Source organism: Diceros bicornis, chromosome 29, assembly GCF_020826845.1.
Source record: "Diceros bicornis minor isolate mBicDic1 chromosome 29, mDicBic1.mat.cur, whole genome shotgun sequence".
NCBI lineage: Eukaryota > Metazoa > Chordata > Mammalia > Perissodactyla > Rhinocerotidae > Diceros > Diceros bicornis.
The window spans coordinates 34,588,645-34,609,104 of NC_080768.1; the positions used below are offsets into that span (position 1 = coordinate 34,588,645).

The 20,460-nt window shown below is 45.5% G+C and overlaps 1 protein-coding gene across 2 annotated transcripts in view; it reads right to left on the reverse strand.

The window, feature by feature from the left end:
• Window positions 1–2,714: 2,714 nt before the first annotated feature.
• The window catches only part of RAB11FIP1 (RAB11 family interacting protein 1), a 29,510-nt gene continuing 11,764 nt past the window's right edge, over window positions 2,715–20,460 (reverse strand). Inside the window, exons 2-6 of one of the 2 annotated variants that reach the window (XM_058525206.1) lie at window positions 17,556–17,998; window positions 15,611–16,442; window positions 12,730–14,598; window positions 11,642–11,750; window positions 2,715–5,752 (exon numbers count right to left, since the gene is read on the reverse strand). In XM_058525206.1, the coding sequence (XP_058381189.1) occupies window positions 5,534–5,752; window positions 11,642–11,750; window positions 12,730–14,598; window positions 15,611–16,442; window positions 17,556–17,998 (3,472 nt within the window). In that variant the 3' untranslated portion in view covers window positions 2,715–5,533. The remainder of the gene's footprint in view (window positions 5,753–11,641; window positions 11,751–12,729; window positions 14,599–15,610; window positions 16,443–17,555; window positions 17,999–20,460) is intronic. The other variant, XM_058525207.1, reaches the window with a different exon arrangement.

Here is a 20,460-nt window from a genome sequence, read left to right on the forward strand (position 1 = left end):
CTCAGGGCCAGCCCTGTGGCTTAGTGGTTAAGTGTGCACACTCCGCTACTGGCGGCCCGGGTTCGGATCCTGGGCGTGCACCAACGCACCGCTTGTCCGGCCATGCTGAGGCTGCGTCCCACATACAGCAACTAGAGGGATGTGCAACTATGACGTATAACTATCTACTGGGGCTTTGGGGAGAAAAGGGGAAAAAAAAGGACGAGGATTGGCAATAGATGTTAGCTCAGGGCTCATCTTCCTCACACACACACACAAAAAATCTCTAGTATTCAGTGTGGTATTGACAGTGGTCATCATTCTGTACATTAGTTCTCTAGACTTATTCATCCTACATAAAAAAAAACAAGTAAAAATCATTCTTGACTTGAGGGCCATAGTTCGCAGACCCCTGTTCTAGATCTCCAGGTCAGGAGATCTCCAGGAGTTGAAATCCTTTCTTTACTGCCCACTACAGGACCCTAGGCAAACTGAAGTTCTGAAGCCTAAGTCTAGTTTCCTTATCTGCATCATGGAGATATTATCTACTTCGATGAGAATTAGAACTAGTACATGTCAGTGTTCAGCAAATAGAGGAAGTCAATAAATGGCATTCCTCTTGCAGTCAGGGTTCAGCCTGAAGTAAGCACTTTATGTGCAGAGACAGAAGCAGCTTTCTCTCAACTCTGAGAGGGCCTATCAATGTCACCAGAGTGACTGTTTCCAGGGCTCAGGACACAGGTTTCTGTGTAAAATAGTCGAACATCGAAAGGCTAAGTGAGGACATTCTCCCTCAGGAGATTTTGGGGCTCTGGAATACGCTGGCCCCGAAGCACTCAGTAAGCCATGTGAATGTGAAGCAATAGCTCCTGCCTCCCCAGGAGAGGAAGATGCAGAACCCTAAAGATGGTGCCTGAAGAGGAGCCTAGGGAACGGGATCCATTTGCTCGGAGACTGGTTCAAGGGCTAAGGGAGCCTGTGCTGCTGATGCTTTGGCTGTGGTGAAAGAATGGCAACTACACCCTGTAAGTGACCGTTTTCCATGGGGAGGCGGAGGCAGGGTGCTCCGCAGCAAGTCTTCACTCTGGTCCAGAGGTGGCTGCGATGGTGACCTGAGCCGGAAGTGAGCTAGATCCTCTTTGCCATCGGCCCAGCTCTTCTGTGGTGGGGATGGTGGCTGGGGCAGGCTCTCCCTTGGAATCACTCTCTGTCCTTGTTGCAGAAGACTAGCTAAAGGCATGGAGAAAAGTTCAAAACAGTCTGTACTGTGTGTTCCCATCTTCATTTTAAAGCTTATCTATTTGTATGAGGGGGAAATGCTGGAACAAGAATCAAAATAAGGTGGTTACCTCTTGGTCGTGGGAAACTTAGGATTTCTTTTTTTCCCCCAAGAATAAGCGTGTATGACAGTACTTCGAAAAATCTACAGACCAACTGAGTGGCAGGGGAGTGGATGGGGGGAGGAGTGGACACTGCTCCTCCAGAGACGGAACACAAGGGGCCTTTACACCAGCTAAGAAGCCAAGACAAGAACCTGGGGCAACTGGGCAGAGATAGGCAGGTGCCTGACTTCCCTGGGCTCAGAATCCTGGATTTGGGAAAGTTCACTTTTTATGCTGCTCATATATCCTATAATCATTCCCTTTATGTTCCTGGTATTTTTTTAAAAGCTTTCTGTTATTAGCAGCTGGGCTGAGGGGACTCAAAAGAAAGAAGGGGGTTGTGTCCCTCCTTGGGCTGGAATTCGAAAGACAGTAGCCTGCCCCTAAGGGCTGGGTTTGGTGGCAGCAGCAGGAACCAAACAGAGAATTCCAACAGCAAGGGAAATGAATCTCAGGGGGAAATGTTGGGGTCATTTGCATAAAATGTTCCCTCCTTGGAGACTCTTCTTCCAGAGGGCCCTTGTTTCTTTTTATCAAACCCAGAGGGCTGTGAGTTTTAAGAGAAGCTGTTTTTGTATCACTTTACACAGTGGACCCACTGTTGACGCCCAGTTGGAGTAACCAGGCCCCTCTACCAAAACCAAGGAGGCCTTCAGGAAGCTCCCCCCACCCCACCCAGGAGCTTCACAGACCCTGCCTGCCTCTGTCCCACCATGTGACTGTTATCTCAAAGAAACAGCATCTCCTCCCTTTCAAGAGGCGAGGGCCCGTGGGGCATGGACCACGGTTGTGAGGCAGGCAGAGCTCTCAGCTCGTCAGCAAAGGCTTGGAGTTTGGGAGAGCAGAGCTCAGGAGGAGATGCCTTGTCCAGGATGCCCTCTATTCCACAATGAATGAACCACGTTCACTGAACCAGGGACCTGGCTCCCAGACCTGGGGCAGTCCTGAACCCAGCATGAATTCAAATCATGCCCCAAAAGTGACGATTTCACTCCTTGGGAAATCGTGCAGGGGGTGGAGAGGAAATCAAGGAAGGGGCCTTGTTCATGCGCTCAGCCAAAGGTGCCCACTGCCCAGGAAAGGGCGGCAGCTTTTAGCACTGGGGGCAGAAAATTCAAATGATGTTCATCTGGAAAATGCCATGGTCCCTGCAGGCCAAGATGAGGGGTGTGTCATAGGGAAGGGATCATAGTTGTCCCATCTTCTGTAGGAGAAAGGGCAGTGGGACCCCTGGGCACCAGGCAAGGTGTCAGCAGCAGGAATCCAGTGGGAGACCCTCATGGGATGAGAAACACTGGTCACCGCCGCAAAAGCCCTTCCAGGAAGACAGAAGACATTTTTATTGCACCCATACTAAAGCACAGACACGAATCTTCGAAAGGTAGTACCATTTTATTTAGTGTTGTAGGAAATTTTAGGTTACTTCTTAAAAACAAAACCAAAGAAATTCAAAATTCCCAAAGTAACAAAGCAAGAAATAATTCTATAATCCAAAACTGCTGGGCAGTCCTTCAATCGGAGGGAGGAAGGGGTCAAGTTAGTAGCTCACGTGACAGATCTTGAGAAACCAGAGTTGAGGGTGGTGTGGATACTAGGAGGTTAAGTTCTCCACCTCAGGCCATTAATCTTTCAGCCTTGAGGGATCATTAAATAGTAGTTCTAAAAAAGAAAAAAAGGTTGATTGGGAGAAGTGACCCAGGGAGGGAAGATCCTGCATAATTTAACATTAAATTGCCTCTAGCCTTCAATACAGCATGTGGCTGAGTGTCATGGACCTTCCTCCCTCTGCATTCTATTGAGCTCCCACTGTTAGCAAAGCTGGAAGCCACACACACTCATCCCCCTCACACATGTATGCGTGCACACGCCTCTCACTCAGGGCCAAGAGCTGTTCCGCATGGCAAAGGGCAGACTTTCTTGCTCCTCCATTCCGCCTCCCTGATGAGGTTGACACACAGGAATAAAAGGGGAGGGCAGGACACCTGTCAAAGTCCAAGGAATGAGATGAGATGAAACAACCGGGCAAGGGACTGATATTTTTTCAGGAAGCTGACCTCCAATTGAAGTTCATTGCAAGGTGTTTGGTATTTAATCAGATGCTTCCCTAAAGGACTGACTGCTCTTTCCGGAGGCAGCCAGGCAAGGCCAAGAAAAGAGCTGCCCCCGCTTCTCCAGAGCACAGCCCCCTCCCAGGGCCTATCAGTTAGGTTAGCATTCACAGCAGCTGGAGGCAGGTCCCAGCTCCCCCATGTAGATGGGTGTATGCCCTCAGACACACCCCAGTTACGGGAGCGCCAGCACTCCAGTTCACCAGCCCCTGCTAATGGCTCAGAGCAGGCTAAAGCTTTTCCCAGATAAATTTTCCCCCAAAGTAGAGTCCTCAAGGACAGCTATTAACTAATGACCTCCAGGTTATCTACTTGGTGAGGTGCAGGAATGCTATAAATTGAATTTTTTTTCCAGCAGTGGTAGAAGCCAGACACCCTTGAAGTAAATTGTCCTTCATTCACCAGAGTCTCCAAGTAGCATTTCAGAGCACAGGAACTCACTCCTGCACCCAGACGTCCCTCTCGAACGCTCACCGAGTCACGTTCCCCAGATCCTACGAACCAACACCTCTCGTGAGCAGTTCAGGTTTCCACGCCCGCTCTTCAAAGGAGAAACCATGCAGAGTACACCTGCCCCCAGTGCACTTGGGTTATCACAGTCAATATACATTTATATCAAGTAAAAAACAGATTGCAGAACAAATATATACATGTATATTTTCAGACTTCAAGAGAGCTTCATAAAGAGCTCTTTTATAAGTATGTAAATAAATTTCATAGCACTACAAAAATACAAGTCATCTGAGAAGTTTACCGTGGTCCCCAGGACTGTAGGAGAAAATTAAATAAAATCGCTATAGATAATTAAAAGGAAGTTAGACAAATCAAGTTACAGTATCATCCTTCAGATTAAAGTGCTCTGATATAACTAACGTTGCAGCAAACGTGATCCTGAAGAAGGATCCCGCTGCCAAGAATCTTGCCTCTTAACCTCAGTATAACAAGAACATACAGAAAAGAAATACCCCATTTAATAACTCCTATTATCTCAACCCCTGCCCAGCCCATGGGCCTGTGATATTCTACCCCCAGGAGAGACATCAAGATCTGATGAGATTCGGTCACAACTAGGAGAAAAAAATGAGAAATACAGAAACATTCTAGTCCCAATATCAGGTTACTACTAACAGTGAAATTCCCTGAAGAATCTGAACTGGTGCTATTATTTAAGAAGGGACCAAGTGTGGGAGGGCACAGGAAGAAAAGACTGAAGGAATCCTACTGAACTCATTCATTCGCTGGTGGAGCCGTTTTAGTAAGTGCTTATCAAGGCTCTGACCAGGCCATTCTAGCCAGCGGGCCCCTGCTACCCTGAGAGAAGGGACGCTGACCCTTCCTCAAGTGCAAACGGACTCACTAATTCCCCTAGTCTGCTTTTCATATCTCCATAGACAGGCCCTCTGGATCGATAAAGAGCACATGTGAAGGCTGGAGAGTAGTAGATGCTGATGTTTTGAAAAGGCAGCTTGTTCAGAATCTAAAAGGCACACTCAGAGGCTTTCCCTAAACTCTTCTGCTCCAGTCAAAACAACAAGACAGTCCAAGAAGCCCAGTAGGTTTACATGGTATCAACATTTAGCATCTGTGGCCAAAAAGCCACGCCTGAGCTACTCAAAAGCCGAGAAAGTGTGTGTAACACAGCACCCACTGCATGGTCCTTCTCATTTCCCCCCAGGCTTCAATGACTGGGGGATATGTAATTTAAAATCTCAATATCAAAGAAAGAAAACCCCAGTGTTAAAATACATTAGTAGTCCCAGCGCTGTCTGAATCTCTGGGCCAGGATCAGATCTTATGACGTGTCTCTGGTTGGGGCATAAAATATTTACAACATAGTTAAAGGCACAGTGGCATTTAAAAACAAAACCCTGGGAACGTACAGTAAAAGATTCATTGTAATAATTAACCTGGCTTCAGCTGGTAGAATTGACTCCTGCCAGATAACATGCAAGGGAGATCCTGAGGCAGAGCCTGGACGCTGGTTATCAGGCACACTGGGTCCTTGACCTCAGGAGCAGGTGGAAACAAACTCACAGAAAAGTCTCAGTGTCGTATGCTGGCGATTCACATCTTCCCTGCTTTTTTGCCGACCTGAGCCGGAATTCGGAGGATGTTGGGGGTTTCTTCCATGACCCTGACTAGCAGATTGTCGATGTAGTCCTCTAGCTCTCGAACCTGAAACTCCTTCTTGCTTATTGTTTCCTTCTGTTTGAGGACCAACTGGATCAGCTCATCGTGGGTGAGCTGTGCATAAGCAAAAGCGGGGTCCGAGGGGTTGTATTTCTTTGGAGAGGGAAGAAAAGGGGGAAAAATTAATAAGTCAGCATAGAAATCAAATATCTAAAAGAAACACAAAAGAGGAAAATGTTATTAATGAGCTGGGTCTCCTGGGAATCTGTTTTCAATTTAGGTGGAAAACAGGTCATGGACTGATGAAGTTTTCTGTAAAGGGCCAGAGAGTAAATATTTTAGGCTTTGCAGGCCACATGTGGCCTTTGTTGCATGTTCTTCTTTATTGTTTTGTTTTTGTGTTTTATGACCTTTAAAAATGTAAAAACCATACTTGGCTCACAGGCTGCAGACCCCTGGACTAGGCTCTGAGTTTGAGGTTGTAAGAAACGTAATCATTGGAGGACTCTGTGAACACGAGGAACTGGCACAACGAAGTATCCATGCACAGCTGAGAGCTGAGCCCCAAGCCCAGGGGCCCCACGAAGAAACCCTGGTGACAGACGGTGGAGGAGGTGACACTCTCCCCCCGATATGACAGGTGGCCGTTCACCCCAGACTGTGACTGCCTCAGCTGCTCTCAGAAGGCTTTGGTGATTATGTCAATGCCCTAGCCCCTCAGACCCTCCACTTTAAGTCGCTTCATACCAGAAAATATGCAGAGTCAAAGCTAAGTGCCACCATATCAGCGTCACCACCCTCAGACATCAATGGCACAGCCTCTGGGTACACAGTGGCCTGTGCCAGGGCTGAGCAGCCCCACTCCTGACGAGAGCAGGAGCCGTAAGGAGTTCCCTCACTGGCATTTATAATCTGGGACGACTGGAGTCCAACTGCAAACGGACCAGGCCCGCGAACCATGAGGAAACACAAGATAAGGAGTAAATAAAAAGTAACACGACGTGCCAAGTCTCCAGTAAGGAAAGAGAGGAAAAAAACAACTAACTTTTCCTGAAACCTGTGGCTCAGGAGATTTACAAGTTTAAACAAACAAGGTCCTGGAGCAACCTCAAGACAATTTTGCCTGCAGAACTCTGAGGCCATCACAGTCTCACGGCCCTGAGGGTCTAATGGTTCCACTTAGGAAGGCTAAGAAGCTAAGTCAAGAGCAGAATCAATACCCATTGACACAACATGATAGACGGCCCTGTTCAGCCTAGTGACGCAAACTGTCTACACACTCGCCAGAATTGCAAGAGAAATCCCATCCCTCTCGTCCTGGTTAGGAAGAACGGCAGAGTGACTGCAATCCTAGCTTAGAAACACACACTGACATTTTCACACACACAGCAGGTTTCAGCCTAACACAGGCCGCACAGAAGTAAGTGAGATGTTGGGAACACTTTTCCAAAAACTGCTTCTCCTTTAATCCTTTTTTTTTCTTTTTAACTTGTTGAAGGCATACATTCACAGGATACGTCCTCTGGACTTCAATCACTCTATTTGTGACTTCCGAAACAACCTTCAACCTAAAAGTTGCATGTCTAGAAAAAAAATTCTGGAGGCTCGTTGTACAACAATGTGAATGTACTTAACACCACTGAAATGCACACTTTAAAATGGTTAAGATGTGGGGCCGGCCTGGTGGCGTAGTGGTTAAGTGCGCGCGCTCCACTGCAGCGGCCTGGGGTTCGGATCCCGGGCGCGCACCGACGCACCACTTGTCAGACCATGCTGTGGAGGCGTCTCATATAAAGTGGAGGAAGATGGGCACAGATGTTAGCCCAGGGCCAGTCTTCCTCAGCAAAAAGAGGAGGATTGGCATGGATGTTAGCTCAGGGCTGATCTTCCTCACACACACACACACAAAAAATGGTTATGATGGTAAAATTTATATTATGTTTATTTTACTACAATTTTTTTAAAAAGTTGCATGTCTGTTTACATATCCTATCAAGAAAAAAGTAGTCTTTGTGAACAATAACCAAGAATATGTCCTCAAGCGTTTTTAGATTATATATCTGTCATACAAGGATTTTATTTATTCAAAAATACTGATTACATAAGATACTCTGCTAGGGAGTTTGGGAGATAGAAAGATGAGAAAGCTAACACCTGGAGGGAGGAGCAGGCAGGTGCTCCTCAAGAGTAGGGGCCAGGTCCCCACAGTGTCAGACACACACAGGCTCAGTGGCCATAATCTGAGGCTGAGGGGGTCGGAGCCCAGAGAGGGACAGTGTGCTCCAGGAGCTGGACCAGCAAGAAACCACTGCTACACAAGTGATTGCGACAAATTTCAAAGATGGAGTGACATCTGAACCAGACCTTGGAGATAAATTAAAATTAATTTTCCCCAAAAATCACAGGATTTTTTTAATTATAAAAGGAATATTTGCTCACCACAGAAAACCTCAAATACAGAAGAAGGAAAAAATTATTACCCATAACCCCAACACATAACATTTGGGTCTCCTTCTTTCTTATTTTTTTCCCCTAGCTTTCTTCATGGTATGTTTTACAACTTTAGCATCATACAGAATATAGCTTCATAGCTTTTTTTAAATTATTATTTTGTGAGACTTTTCTCATCATTAAATTTTAGCAAAAAATTGCTTTTTTAATGAATGCTTAAAATTCCATTATATTTTAACAATCTTTCTATCGCTAGATATTTAGGCTGTTTTCAGTTTTCACAATTACATAATGCACACGTAAGGTACTTCATACAAACTGTTAAACAGCTATTCAATATGGATTCTGTAATCCAAAAGGGAAAGTATGTAGGACTTTGAAATCATTAGAAGATCCTAGGTATGTGATGATTAAAAAATTACAAAACAATCCAGCATTACAGAAAGTGAGCAACAGCCATGGAGAGGAAGAAGTGCAAACAAAATACCCATTAATTCCAGAAACAACAGTTCCCATTGTCACATATTTCCTTCCAGGATTCTTCCATTGGATCTTTTCCTCCATAGTTGTAATAATAATGATGTATATTCAAATTTTTATCCAACTTTTCCATATAATATGACAGATGATTTTGGATCTAGTTGGCTGTATTATTTTTAAATGGAAGTTTTACAGCCACCTGAGTAAATAATACACTCCTTGTTATAAATCATCTATAACAGATGGAGGCCCAAAAACAATAACCAAAAAAGAAAGCCTCTATGGTAATGATTCAGCTAGCTTTTCATAACTTCAGCTGTGCAATTTCTTTCCCTAACCTCTCTCTTATTTTGCAACATTCCAAAGAGTAGTTACTTTTATAAATATTGTTTATGCCTTAGTACAAAGCATCTATTATACGGCCAGCGAACAGCAGTCTCCAGGAAACTTCCCATGTTTACTCAGAATGTTCACTAGGTATGGTCCAGGACCAGGAGCTTCCATACAGGCAAGCAGAGGAACAGCAGCAGGGCTTACAAATCCTAAGCAACATGAGCAGCAGTTGTCTTTGTTTTAAGGCAAGTTCTCCTCTCAATTAGAGCCAGGAGATAAGCTCCTGATTAGATGAGCTTTGAAGAGTAAATAAAACGGGAGCCAAGGGTCTCGCTCACTTCCCGAAAGCTAGGTGTGTGCTTCTCTTTGGAGCCAAGGTACATTCCACAGTGAAAGGAAGAGGGGATGGGAGGCCACTAAATGACTCTGGCTTTCATTATTGTCCCTTTTATGCTTGTTCTTTTGCCCAGTTTCCTGGTAAATATAGTTAACTCCAGGAAGACAAGTGCTGTCTCTTCTACACAACCACAGAAGCCAGCCAAGCTGAGCTGGTCAAGTTATGGTACATTTGTAGGCTACGGCTAAAACATAGTAGGTACACAGCTCTGGCTACAGCTGGTAACTTGGAGAATGATGCTTATCACCTGCCCTGTCGGCATGGACTACAAGGGAAGAGAAGGCAAGATGGCCAGAAGATGCTAACTTGTTTTCAGCAACAATTCATTACTACTACTCAGCCTCTCTACCTGCAACTCAAACCTTCAGCCTTCTCTGAAAATTTAGCCCAGCTCCTGGAGGCACAGGTGCAACAGAACCAGAGGCAAGAACAACCACCTGGCACTGAAAACAATGCTGGCAGAGCTGAAGGAGACTTGAGCAAAAAGTTTTATTTTAAAAACACAAAAACTATTTGATGTCCTGGAGACGTCCATTGGACTGTAAAATCTATGACTGAATGAAACTTTTAGATGCCCTGAACTAAAATAGAAACAAAGTTTATTTCTACCGACTGTGGCCCCCAGCAGTCAGTTAGGAAATTCCTCTCCATGTATTTGAAACGCCACACATCCTTGCCCACTAACAGTCACCCATTACTCGGTAAGTCCTTCTCCTCCAGTCCATGTGATAATGAGTCCAAGACCAGAGGTTTGCGACAAAGCAGTATTCTAAATCCTTCTGCTTTTAGAACCAGAGAGGGCAGGATGAAGACACTCTGAAGCAGAGATCACCTGGGAAGAGAAGAGACCCTCTAATCCAGCAATATTCTTCCTGGAAATTTCGCTTAAGGAAACAATCTAAAAGAAGGGGAAAAGTTCTATGCAAGAAATCGTTGATATAGGTTATTCATATTGAAAAACAGAAAACAACCCAGATATCCAATGATAGGGAAATGGTTAAGTAAATACGGCTATAACCATTTCAAAGAATAATGAAGTAGCAACATGCAAAATTACTTACAATATACTGCTAAGTGAAAAAGAGAACTGAAGAGTGTTTCCATGCACATGATAGAGCTGGAAAATCATCATTTTGCAACTACCATAATCATCAATGGATACTAAAGCCTGTGAATCAAAGGTTGATGAGGAACAGAATATTTACATAGCCTGAAGTTAATTCCCCACAAATTTCTTATTAATCGTAAAGGGCAAAAATAGCAGCTTTACCCTGGAGAACCTGGTGGACACCACCTAAACTAAGTCATCAGAGTTAGCACTCTCACTAACAGGACAAACTGATCTAAGGGGCCTCTTTAGACGATGCACTGAGGAAGACACATTCATTGTATAGTTAATTCCTGCCAAGAATGCATACCTCAACCAAACCATGAGGAAACATCAGACAAATCCAAACTGAGGAAAATTCCACAAAACGACTATCGAAACTCTTAAAAACTGTCAATGTCTTGAAAGACACAAAAAGGCCGAGGAACTACTCCAGAATAAGGGAGACTAGAGACACAAGACAACAAAACACAATGAGTGGTCCTAGATTGGCTCCTGGACTAGAAAAGAAAAACAAAAACTAAAAAGGACACTAATGGGACAACTGGTGAAGCTGAAATATGGACTACAGATGGGAAAAGAGTATTACATCAATGTTAAATTTCTTGATTTTTATAAATGTCCTTATTCTTTGGAATCACACACTTCAGTATTTAGGGGTAAAAGGGGCATGATGTATGCAACTTACTCTCAAATGGTTCAGAAAAAAAAATTATGTAAATACAAAGAGAGAATGGAGAGGGAGCGGGAGAGAGAGACAGGGAGAATGATAAAGCAAATCTGATAAAATGTCAACAATTGGTGAATTGGGATGAAAGGTATACAGGAGTTCTTTGTACTATTCTTGCAACTTTTTTAAAGTTTGAAATTATTTCAGAATAAAGTTACAAAAAAGTATATCTCTGCAATGATTACAACTACAAGAATTTTATATTCTTGCCAAAAGATAAGAAAGGATACACAGGAAAATGATAATATCTGATTTGAATGGGCCAGATGGTACGTGACATTTTCTTCTCAGTAAAAAGAAGTCCTGCTGTCAATCATGTTGCTTGAGACAAAAAATTCAACAATAACTAATAACTATAAAGTGAAAAGTAGTCATGCAATGGAAAGTGTAGGGACTTCCAAAGATTATCCAAAGACACAAGATGTATGGTTAGGTTACTCCTGGTGGTATCTGCTGCCCAAAGAGATGTATACAATGGTGACTCTGAAACAGGTTTTTTTGTAGACCCCTAACTAACATGTCTGCTTCTTGGAAAAGACATACCTTCATCATGGCTTCGTTGATCAAGTTCTCACTAATGATGGTGGCAGTTCCCAAGCTGGAGTTAGCAATCCTGGTGGCTGTTGTGTTCATTGGCTTCACAGGATGAAGTCTAAAGAAAAGGGGGAAAGGATCATTAGACCTTTCTGTAACAGCAAAACCGAGACTTCCCATCTCAAACGTGACAGCCATCAAGAAAGACAAGGTGGGAGAGTGGTGACATGCTCCGTTCACATCTCCGGTCTAACACAGGCCAACGTTCCTGTGGAAATGAAAGAAGTCAGCACTAGACAGCCATGCAAGCCAACAAAGTACACCCTTCTAGCCCGGCGTCCTGACGTTCTCACAAGACCCTTGGTCTCGTTATCAATGTCAGGAGAACATTAAAGACAGTCTCTTATTTTTGGAGTCAACTACATCCTAGGACTGCACCGTGGGAGTCCCTGCAGAGCCTTCTGTTTCTCAACAGTAAAGAAAGAACTCAGAACAAACATGCCAGCTTCACATCGGGCAGTAGTTAAAGCAAGCTTTCAACGCTGCTAAGTCCTACCGCTCAATCTCAGTTGGTTTCTGAGACTAGTAAGATACTGGTCACAGTACATCTCTGCAATTGGAGAGCTCCAAATCTGACTGTGCAGAACACTTCCTAAACTACCCTTGAAGACTACTACAACGTTCTTGCTACAAACACAGGAGTGTCTTGAGGTATTCCCACCACAGGGGATACGATAGCCCTTTTAAAATAGGCCCTAAACTGGCAGGTTGTGCTATCAGAACATCTGTGTAGGGCCGGCCCCGTGGCTTGGTGGTTAAGTGCGCGCGCTCCGATGCTGGTGGCCCGGGTTCGGATCCCGGGCGCACACCGAGGCACCACTTCTCCGTCCATCCTGAGGCCAAGTCCCACATACAGCAACTAGAAGGATGTGCAGCTATGACATACAACTATCTACTGGGGCTTTGGGGGGAAAAAATAAATAAATAAAATCTTTAAAAAAGAACATCTGTGTAGTTAGAAAGCCATAACCTCTGCAGGCAAAAAGCAAAGGAGGGCCATCACTACATTTATGAAGACCACCTTCCCCATCTCTCACCTGTGCTTGGCTGACCCAGTTCCAGCGCTTGGCTGAGGTGAGACTGGATGTGTCTCTGAGGGTGAGACCCAGGCCTGAAGAAGCGGCTTCCTCTTGCCAGAATTTTCCACCTTACCAGCGGAGCCCTCTGCTGTTGCTTTTTTTTGAGATTCTGCTGTACTGGTGTGGTGAGTGTCAGAGTGTGGAGAGCTGGAGAAAGAGTGTGTGGCAGGAAAGGTCTCAGAAAAGGAGGGGCCAGATATAAGAGATTCCAGGGCCGCATCAGGAGGCTGACCTGGCCTCCCATTTCCCATCAGTTTTTCCTCCTCGCCACTGCCAGTGCCTGGCAGCTGTTTATCCAAGTGTGAGCTCTTGCCAAGATACGGTTTATGAATTCCCAAAGCTGTAGTCTGCTCTGAAGAAGCTGTAACAGATGCTTTGGGTGCTTTTGTCCTGAGGTCACACGCACTCTCTGCAGGAGCTGCCAACCCATCTACCTCACCACTCAGCCCCTTTTCCTTCTCAGGACAGGCAGGTAACCCACTCAAGGAAGAAGCTCCTACTTCCAGAGTTGCCACCTTGGCTGTCTCTCTGTCATCTTCAACCTGATCTATTCTTTCATCATCCGATGCGACTTCAGGAATGGACGGAAGGGTTAAGTCCAGATCAGCCATGACTGGAGATTTAACATCTGAGGCAGACGGAATGTCACTCAGGGGATCAGACAATAAACCTTCATGATCACTGGCTTTGCTCTGATTTTGAGCCATAAGGGTACTGTCTCCCTCAACGCTCAAGAGTGGAGTGTCTTTCCCTGAGCTTGCTTCACTCGTGGGGCCTTCTGAGAAACCCGCCTCATGAGAGGGGAGGGGGAAGTGATCCGCCACAGAAGCTGGTACACTGTAACTCAACGGCCCGAGTTCAGTCACAGCTTCCCTCTCTGAGTCTCCCATGTGGGGAGACTCAGCAGGCTCTCCGTCAGACACGTCTCCAGCGGGAGCCCCTTCACACATCAGCTCCCGGGGACTGACCAACCCAGTGGACTTCTCCACCTCCTCTTCCGTACAGAGCTGCTCAGAAAATGACACTCGCTTCTTGATTTTCTTTCGGCCCTTGCTGACATTAAGACCCATCTCTTCAGGTCTCCGCATCACAGAGTCAAGTGGGGGGACCGACTCTCCCACTTGAAGAGGGGGCGCTGCTTCTTCAATTACAGACATTCCGCCATCCCTTCCTTCACTCTCCACAAAAGACCTAGACGGACTCTCCAAGTCCGTGTTTTCCCCCATCAGAGGCTTCCCAGCTGGGCTTTCAATCCTGCCACTTCTGAGTGAAAGGGCAATTGTTACTTCCGGGGCCTCTTCAGATGAAGGGATGTGGCCTTGCTGTTTTGTGGGGGGGACCCTCAGAAGTTCTTCTTGTTGCCCCATTTCAGGCTGCTTCAGGAGAGACTTTTCTGAGTCGTTACCACTACTATTCTTCTCTGTGCCTATCTCACTGGTCTTCCCCATTGGAGAATCTTCCATCCCTTCACACACTGGAATGGGTGGCTGTTTGGCAAGTGACCCCAAGGCACAAGAAACAGTGTTTGGAACTTGTGTTAAACTCTCTTCTTCAAGGAGCAAAGGTGGTGCTTCAGAAGCAGCCTGGCCCTGGTCTGTGGAAGGCCAGTTTTTAATCGGAGTGGATGTGGAAATGGGAGCTGCTATGGGAGAGGAGAAAGAGGAGAAGACAGAAGGAGATTCAGAGGACTGTGTCTCTGAATCATGCCCCAATTCAGAAGGGACAGGTGTCTGGCCAGAAGTGAAAGGAAGAGCCGAAAAAAAGAGAGGAGACTCAGAGGAAGAAGGAAGCCTGGCTGTGGGTTGAGCCTCTGGAGACACTTCCAGTCTGCAAAAAGGACAAAATAAAATCTGCAGGTCAGTTGCAGACACATCGTGAGAGGCAAAAAACATGTAAAAATAAAGTCGTTCCAAAGGGGGGATCTTGTTTTATATTAGGGGCAGTACCTTAAGAAGTTAAAGAAGGAACACCAATACTTAACATTCAAAATACTTATCATACTGTATCACCAAGCACATCTGCCACACAAAGGGCTGTTGCCACAGAAACAGAAAGATCCAGGCAAAGCAACAACCTACAGTTTCTTTTGGTGATAAAGAAAACGCATCTAAAAAGTTCAAAGCCATCGAAGACACAGGCAATAGGCACACATTTTGAAGAGGAATAGTCTGTGTGTGTCTGTGTGTGTGTGTGTCTGAGTGTGTGTGTGTGTGTGTGTGTGCACATCAAATCAAAGTGAGCAGAATCTCAAAAAAAAAGTCTCTCCCCTCCCAGACCACAGAAATGTTGTTTGTGTGAATGTGAGTCACACTGAAAAGCAGAACCTCCGAGGCCCCCTCAGGCTCTTGCAACAAGGCGCAGCGTAAACACACAGAGAACTGCCACAGGCAGAGTCGAGAGTGGACCAGGGGTCTCTCATACCAGTAAACCAATGCCAAAGTACAGGGAGGAAAGATAACGGCTGCCTCCCAGGGAAAGAGGCGATAAGAACTTCATGAACACAGGTTCTGCACATTCCACAACGGAAACCTGGTATTTCCAACTTGCGACACTCAGAACCTGCCACAAACCATGGCATTCTCCCGGGGTCTGATTATCTTACTGAGGTGGACAGACCATTCCTGCTGGCAGTGGCTTTGGGCTGGGACATGTCAGTTTGCAATTTGTGCAGGGTGGGCCAGGCAGGCATTAGGGACTGGCAAAGAATAACAACGCAGATCAGTAAACCTTGGGCATACACAGGGCCCAGCGTGGAACAAGCAGCACGATTTGCTCTGACAGTAGGCCGTGCTGATTACCACAAACAGTGAGGGGGAAAGGCCTGCGTGAGAAGACTCACCGAGGTTTGACGGCTTTGGTCTGGGGTGCCCTTGCAGAGGTCACAGGGGGTGCAGGTTCTGACTTGGGCTCTGGGTCAGTTTCCGGTTCTGTGATCTGCACTTCCTCAAAGGGGTTCAGGGATTTACCCCGTCCAGAGACAACAGCCGTAGTATTCTTCTCGGATCTTTTCACGAGGTCTTCAGCAGGCCCTGACCCACCCTCCCCCGGTCTGACTTCCCTAAGCGTGCCCTCCTTCTCCTGCTCCTTCTCCCTCTCCTTCTCCCTCTCCTTCCACGGGATGGTAGGAGGGCTTTCGCCTTCACTGCCCTTGGCCACATCCTTCTTTCCCGTCACCAGGGAAAGCAAGGAGGACTTCTTGTTCTCCTGCTTCTTGCTTTCTTTGGTTTCTTTTGCAGCCTCCAAGGTCGCTGGAGCCAGGTTCTCCCTATTGTCCCCACTGACCAGTGGCCGGTAGGATGGCAGAGACATGTATTTCAGAGAGTCTTTTGTGGCAGACTCAGAGAGCCCCCTATCAGAAGACACTGCCCCTCCTTCCCCAGGCTCCTTCCAAGACCGAGTAGCCAGGTTTTCTGTAGATGAGAACAAATGCTTCTTCCTGAAGCCCTGGGGCGACGGGGAAGGAGAAGGGGTGCTGTCTTTGGTCTCACTCTTGGCTTCCGGCTCCTCCATGTAAACATGGTTCCCATTGATACAGACATTAGAGCGGGAAAGGGAGTCATTCTTAGACCGAAGGCCACCAAGAAAGGAGAGTCCTTCCTTCTTGGGAAGGTTGAAGTTGATCTGGTTCAGTTGCTTAGGATCCACACTTGCTGTTCTCTTGTGAGACATGACTGTGGGAGGGAAACAAAGAATGAGAGGGAATAAGAAGCTGAATGAATGGTTCACAACTGGAAGGGGGTGGCACTTGTCCACGTCTGAATACATTTTTGGTTGTCACAACTGGGCGGGAGTGTGCTACTGGCATCTAGCAGGTAGAGCCCAGGGATGCTGCTAAAGATCCTACAATGCACAGAAAGCCCCCCACAACAAAGAATTTTCTGGCCCAAACTATCACTAGTGCTGAGGTTTAGAAATCCTGCATTTAAACCAATGAAAAGGGCAGTACTCTTGGTAGAGGAGCAGAATCTGCCCAATAGTAGGGATTTGGTCATTGAAATTGAAGTTCAAAATATACGCTTAATTCAGAGTTTAAGGAACTGGATTCCTCAGCTTTCATTAGGGATGTATCCCATGAGGGTTAAGCACATTCATCGGAGCTCAGTAAATACTTGATGAGTTAATGAAATATCAGCATTACTGTTAAGGTTCCATGGTTTTACCCGTAATAAAAAAAACCTGGATGCACTCATTCTGTTAGCTCCAAAAGCTTGTACTAATGCACATCAGTTACAAAGCCAGATATTTTGTAAAAGGACTGTATACATTCTTAGAAACCAGAGGGCTTAGAGATAGAGAAGGGTTCCTAACCAAGATTATCCATTATTATCATCACAATCACCACCAACACCATCACCATTACTACCATCACCACCACCACCATACCACCACCACCACCATTCACTACCATCACCACCACCATCATACCACCACCACCACCATTCACTACCATCACCACCACACCACCACCACCACCATTCACTACCATCACCACCACCATCATACCACCACCACCACCATTCACTACCATCACCACCACCATCATACCACCACCACCACCATTCACTACCATCACCACCACCATCATACCACCACCATCACCATTCACTACCACCACCACCAATACCATCACCACCATCACCACCATCATCACTATCATCATTTTAGCAACTGAGGAGCTGAATTAAAATCTTTCTCTTGAGATTTGTTTGTTTCTTCTCTCTCACAGCAAAGTAGACTAAGCTGAGGGAGAGAGGCCAAGTAAGGAGGAGGAGGAGAAAACTCACCGTCCGAGGCAGAGGAGGACTCGTCCTCATTGTCATCATCCTCCCACCGGGACTGAAATTCTCCAGGACAAAGCAGCACTTTGTCTGACTTTGATGTAGGCAGGACAGACATGGACTGGGAAAGCGGCGTCTTCTGCAAATTAGACTTGGAAAACAAGTTCTTGATCTTTGACTTCTTTTTCTTGTCTTTCAAAGAAGACTCATCATCACTGTCAGCTGAGGGGCTCATGCTGGGGACGATGGCTGAAGCAGTATCTGATGCAGTATCCTTATTCTTCCCCTTGATCTTGTCCTTCAGTTTCCCAAATGGATTCCGAGACTTGTCTTTCATGGAAAGGTCAAACATGCTAGCAGTCATGTTGTTTCTCATAAATTGGATGTCAACCTCAATTTCTCCTCGCTCTTTATCCTTCTTTCCTGGTTTGGATTTCAAGGTATACCACCTACACAGAAAAAGCGGAGAAGTTACCTTTGAATTGAAGAGCCTAAAACAATGTTCACAATCCCCATTAACTGGCCTCTCCTCTCTGCTACTACCAACCTCTTATACAAACACATTCTTATGCTCTCTTCTCTGGGGAATGGAGGGAGGGGTGGGGGATGAGGGAAGAACTTGTAGTTTTATTTTTGAGAAGACACTCAATAGGCAAAGATAGGATCTGATTCTGTACTTAGTGTATTACAACCTAAAATCTTGATTCAATAAAGAGCTATTACTAAAAATAAAATAAATAAAATAAACATTCCATCAAATAATTTCCTATGACTGGTATTTTCCTTCAATGGGGTAAAAATGCAAAGATCATACACAAACAGTTAAGAAGGTAGAGTGCAAATTTACAGGTAAATCTCAGAGAAAAGCAAGACTTTGTAGAACAGTCCCTGCCAGGGAGTAACGGAAAATATAAGACAGAGCAAAAAATACATATTAAAAGAAGAAAAGAGTGAAATAATAACAAAGTGACAAATATTGTATGAGTCCACTTATATGAGGTACCTAGAGTACTCAAATTCATAGAGACAGAAAGGAGATTGTTGGTTGCCAGGAGCTGGGGGGAAAAGGGAAAGGGGAGTTAGTGTTTAATGGGCACAGAGTTTCAGTTGTGAAAAATAAAAAAGTTTTGGGGATGGACGGTAGTGATGGTTGCACAACAATGTGAAAATGCTACAGAACCGTACAGTTAAAAATGGTTAAAATGGTGAATTGTGTTATGTATATTTTACCATAATAAAAAAAAATGAGAGGGGCTGGCCCGGTGGCACAAGCAATTGGGTGTGCGCGCTCTGCTGCAGCCGCCCGGGGTTCGCCGGTTCGGATCCCAGGCGCGCACCGACACATCGCTTGTCAAGCCATTCTGTGGCGGCGTCCCATGTAAAGTGGAGGAAGATGGGCATGGATGTTAGTCCAGTGCCAGTCTTCCTCAGCAAAAAAAAAAAAAAAAAAAAAAGAGGAGGATTGGCAGATGTTAGCTCAGGGCCGATCTTCCTCACAAAAAAAAAAATGAGAAATTGAAAGGAGGCACTCTTCCCTAGCTCAACAATCACAAAAAGGAATATTTCAAACATTATTCAAGTATTTCACTTGGTCATTTGCAAACTACTTCAAGATATGGCAAATGGTATTGTATCAGTCCAACTCCAATGAAAGACAGACTTCAGAAAAAGGAAACGCCCTCCTGGCATTTCTCCATCTGGTGAACTGCAAGAATGTGAGCCCGATGAGCAGCATGGCCACGACAGAAGAAACAATTCCAGTGCGCGGTCTACCGACAGCCATCCCCAGGGTCACCCTCACAGACTGAGAACCCACATTCTGATGTTCTCTTCAGTGACCTATTTAAGAGCTGAGGGCCAGGGACTTTAAGGAAATGATGGTTTTGCCCAAATAAACCCAATTTCCTCTTTCACCCTCAGCCTCTCTTGCTCACAGGGCAGATCACTGCCCACACTATCTCAGCTCATTCTACACTTAAAGGAAAGGGGCGGAGGGTAGCAGAAACCTAAGACTTAAATAGTACCTACAGCATGCCTGGCACTGTACACACTTAGAAACATCCTCACTCAAGTCTCACAAGAATGACATGAAGTGGATATTATACCCATTTTCCAGAAAAAGAAATTGTGGCTCACAAGTTAGGTAATTGGTACAAGGTCCTGAAACTGTTAAGGGCCATAGCCAGGATTCCAAATCCGCACTGCATTTCTCCAAAGCTCCTGTTCTTTCTCCTACACCAAGATTCCTGCTTTGCACTCTCTCCTAATTTATCTTCCATGGGCCATCTTTTGCACACATAGAGACGAGGGCTCAAATTTAAATTCTTTTTGAGGAAAGTTTAAACTTCCCGTTTAAATGTCCTAAGGTAAAAGAAGAAAGAGGAAAACCCACCCTAGCTGGCCATCAATCGTAAATCATAAGGTTACATATGGTCCAGTCTACAAAATCATCAAGAAAAACCTAAACTAGATTAACAAAATACAGCCAAGATCTCAGGAAATGCTGCGAGCTATGATTTTGGACCTTTAGGAGAAATCTTTTATGGTTTTTAAAACCACAGTCCACAGCTAGAGAAGGGGAAGATGCGAGGTCTTTGAAGACGACCTCACCCCTGCCAGCCTAGCGTCTTTCCAATACATTTCCAGGACCTGGCCTGGAAGAGTTTGCATATTTGTCACTTAGATGTTGAGAGGATTATTTGTGTTTTCTCTTCTGACAGTCATGTGCTAAATGGTAGCCTTGGTGATGAAGGGTGGTTAGCTTTTGTAAATACCAATTGTGGGCATCTGAAAAGGGGAAGTTGCTGAAAGCTGAATGCAAAGGCTCAGATGACCACACCAGCCACAGACAGAGAGCTTCACCTCTCGCCCAGGGCAGGAGTGCTGGTTAGGCCTTCTCCCAGCTCTCCCA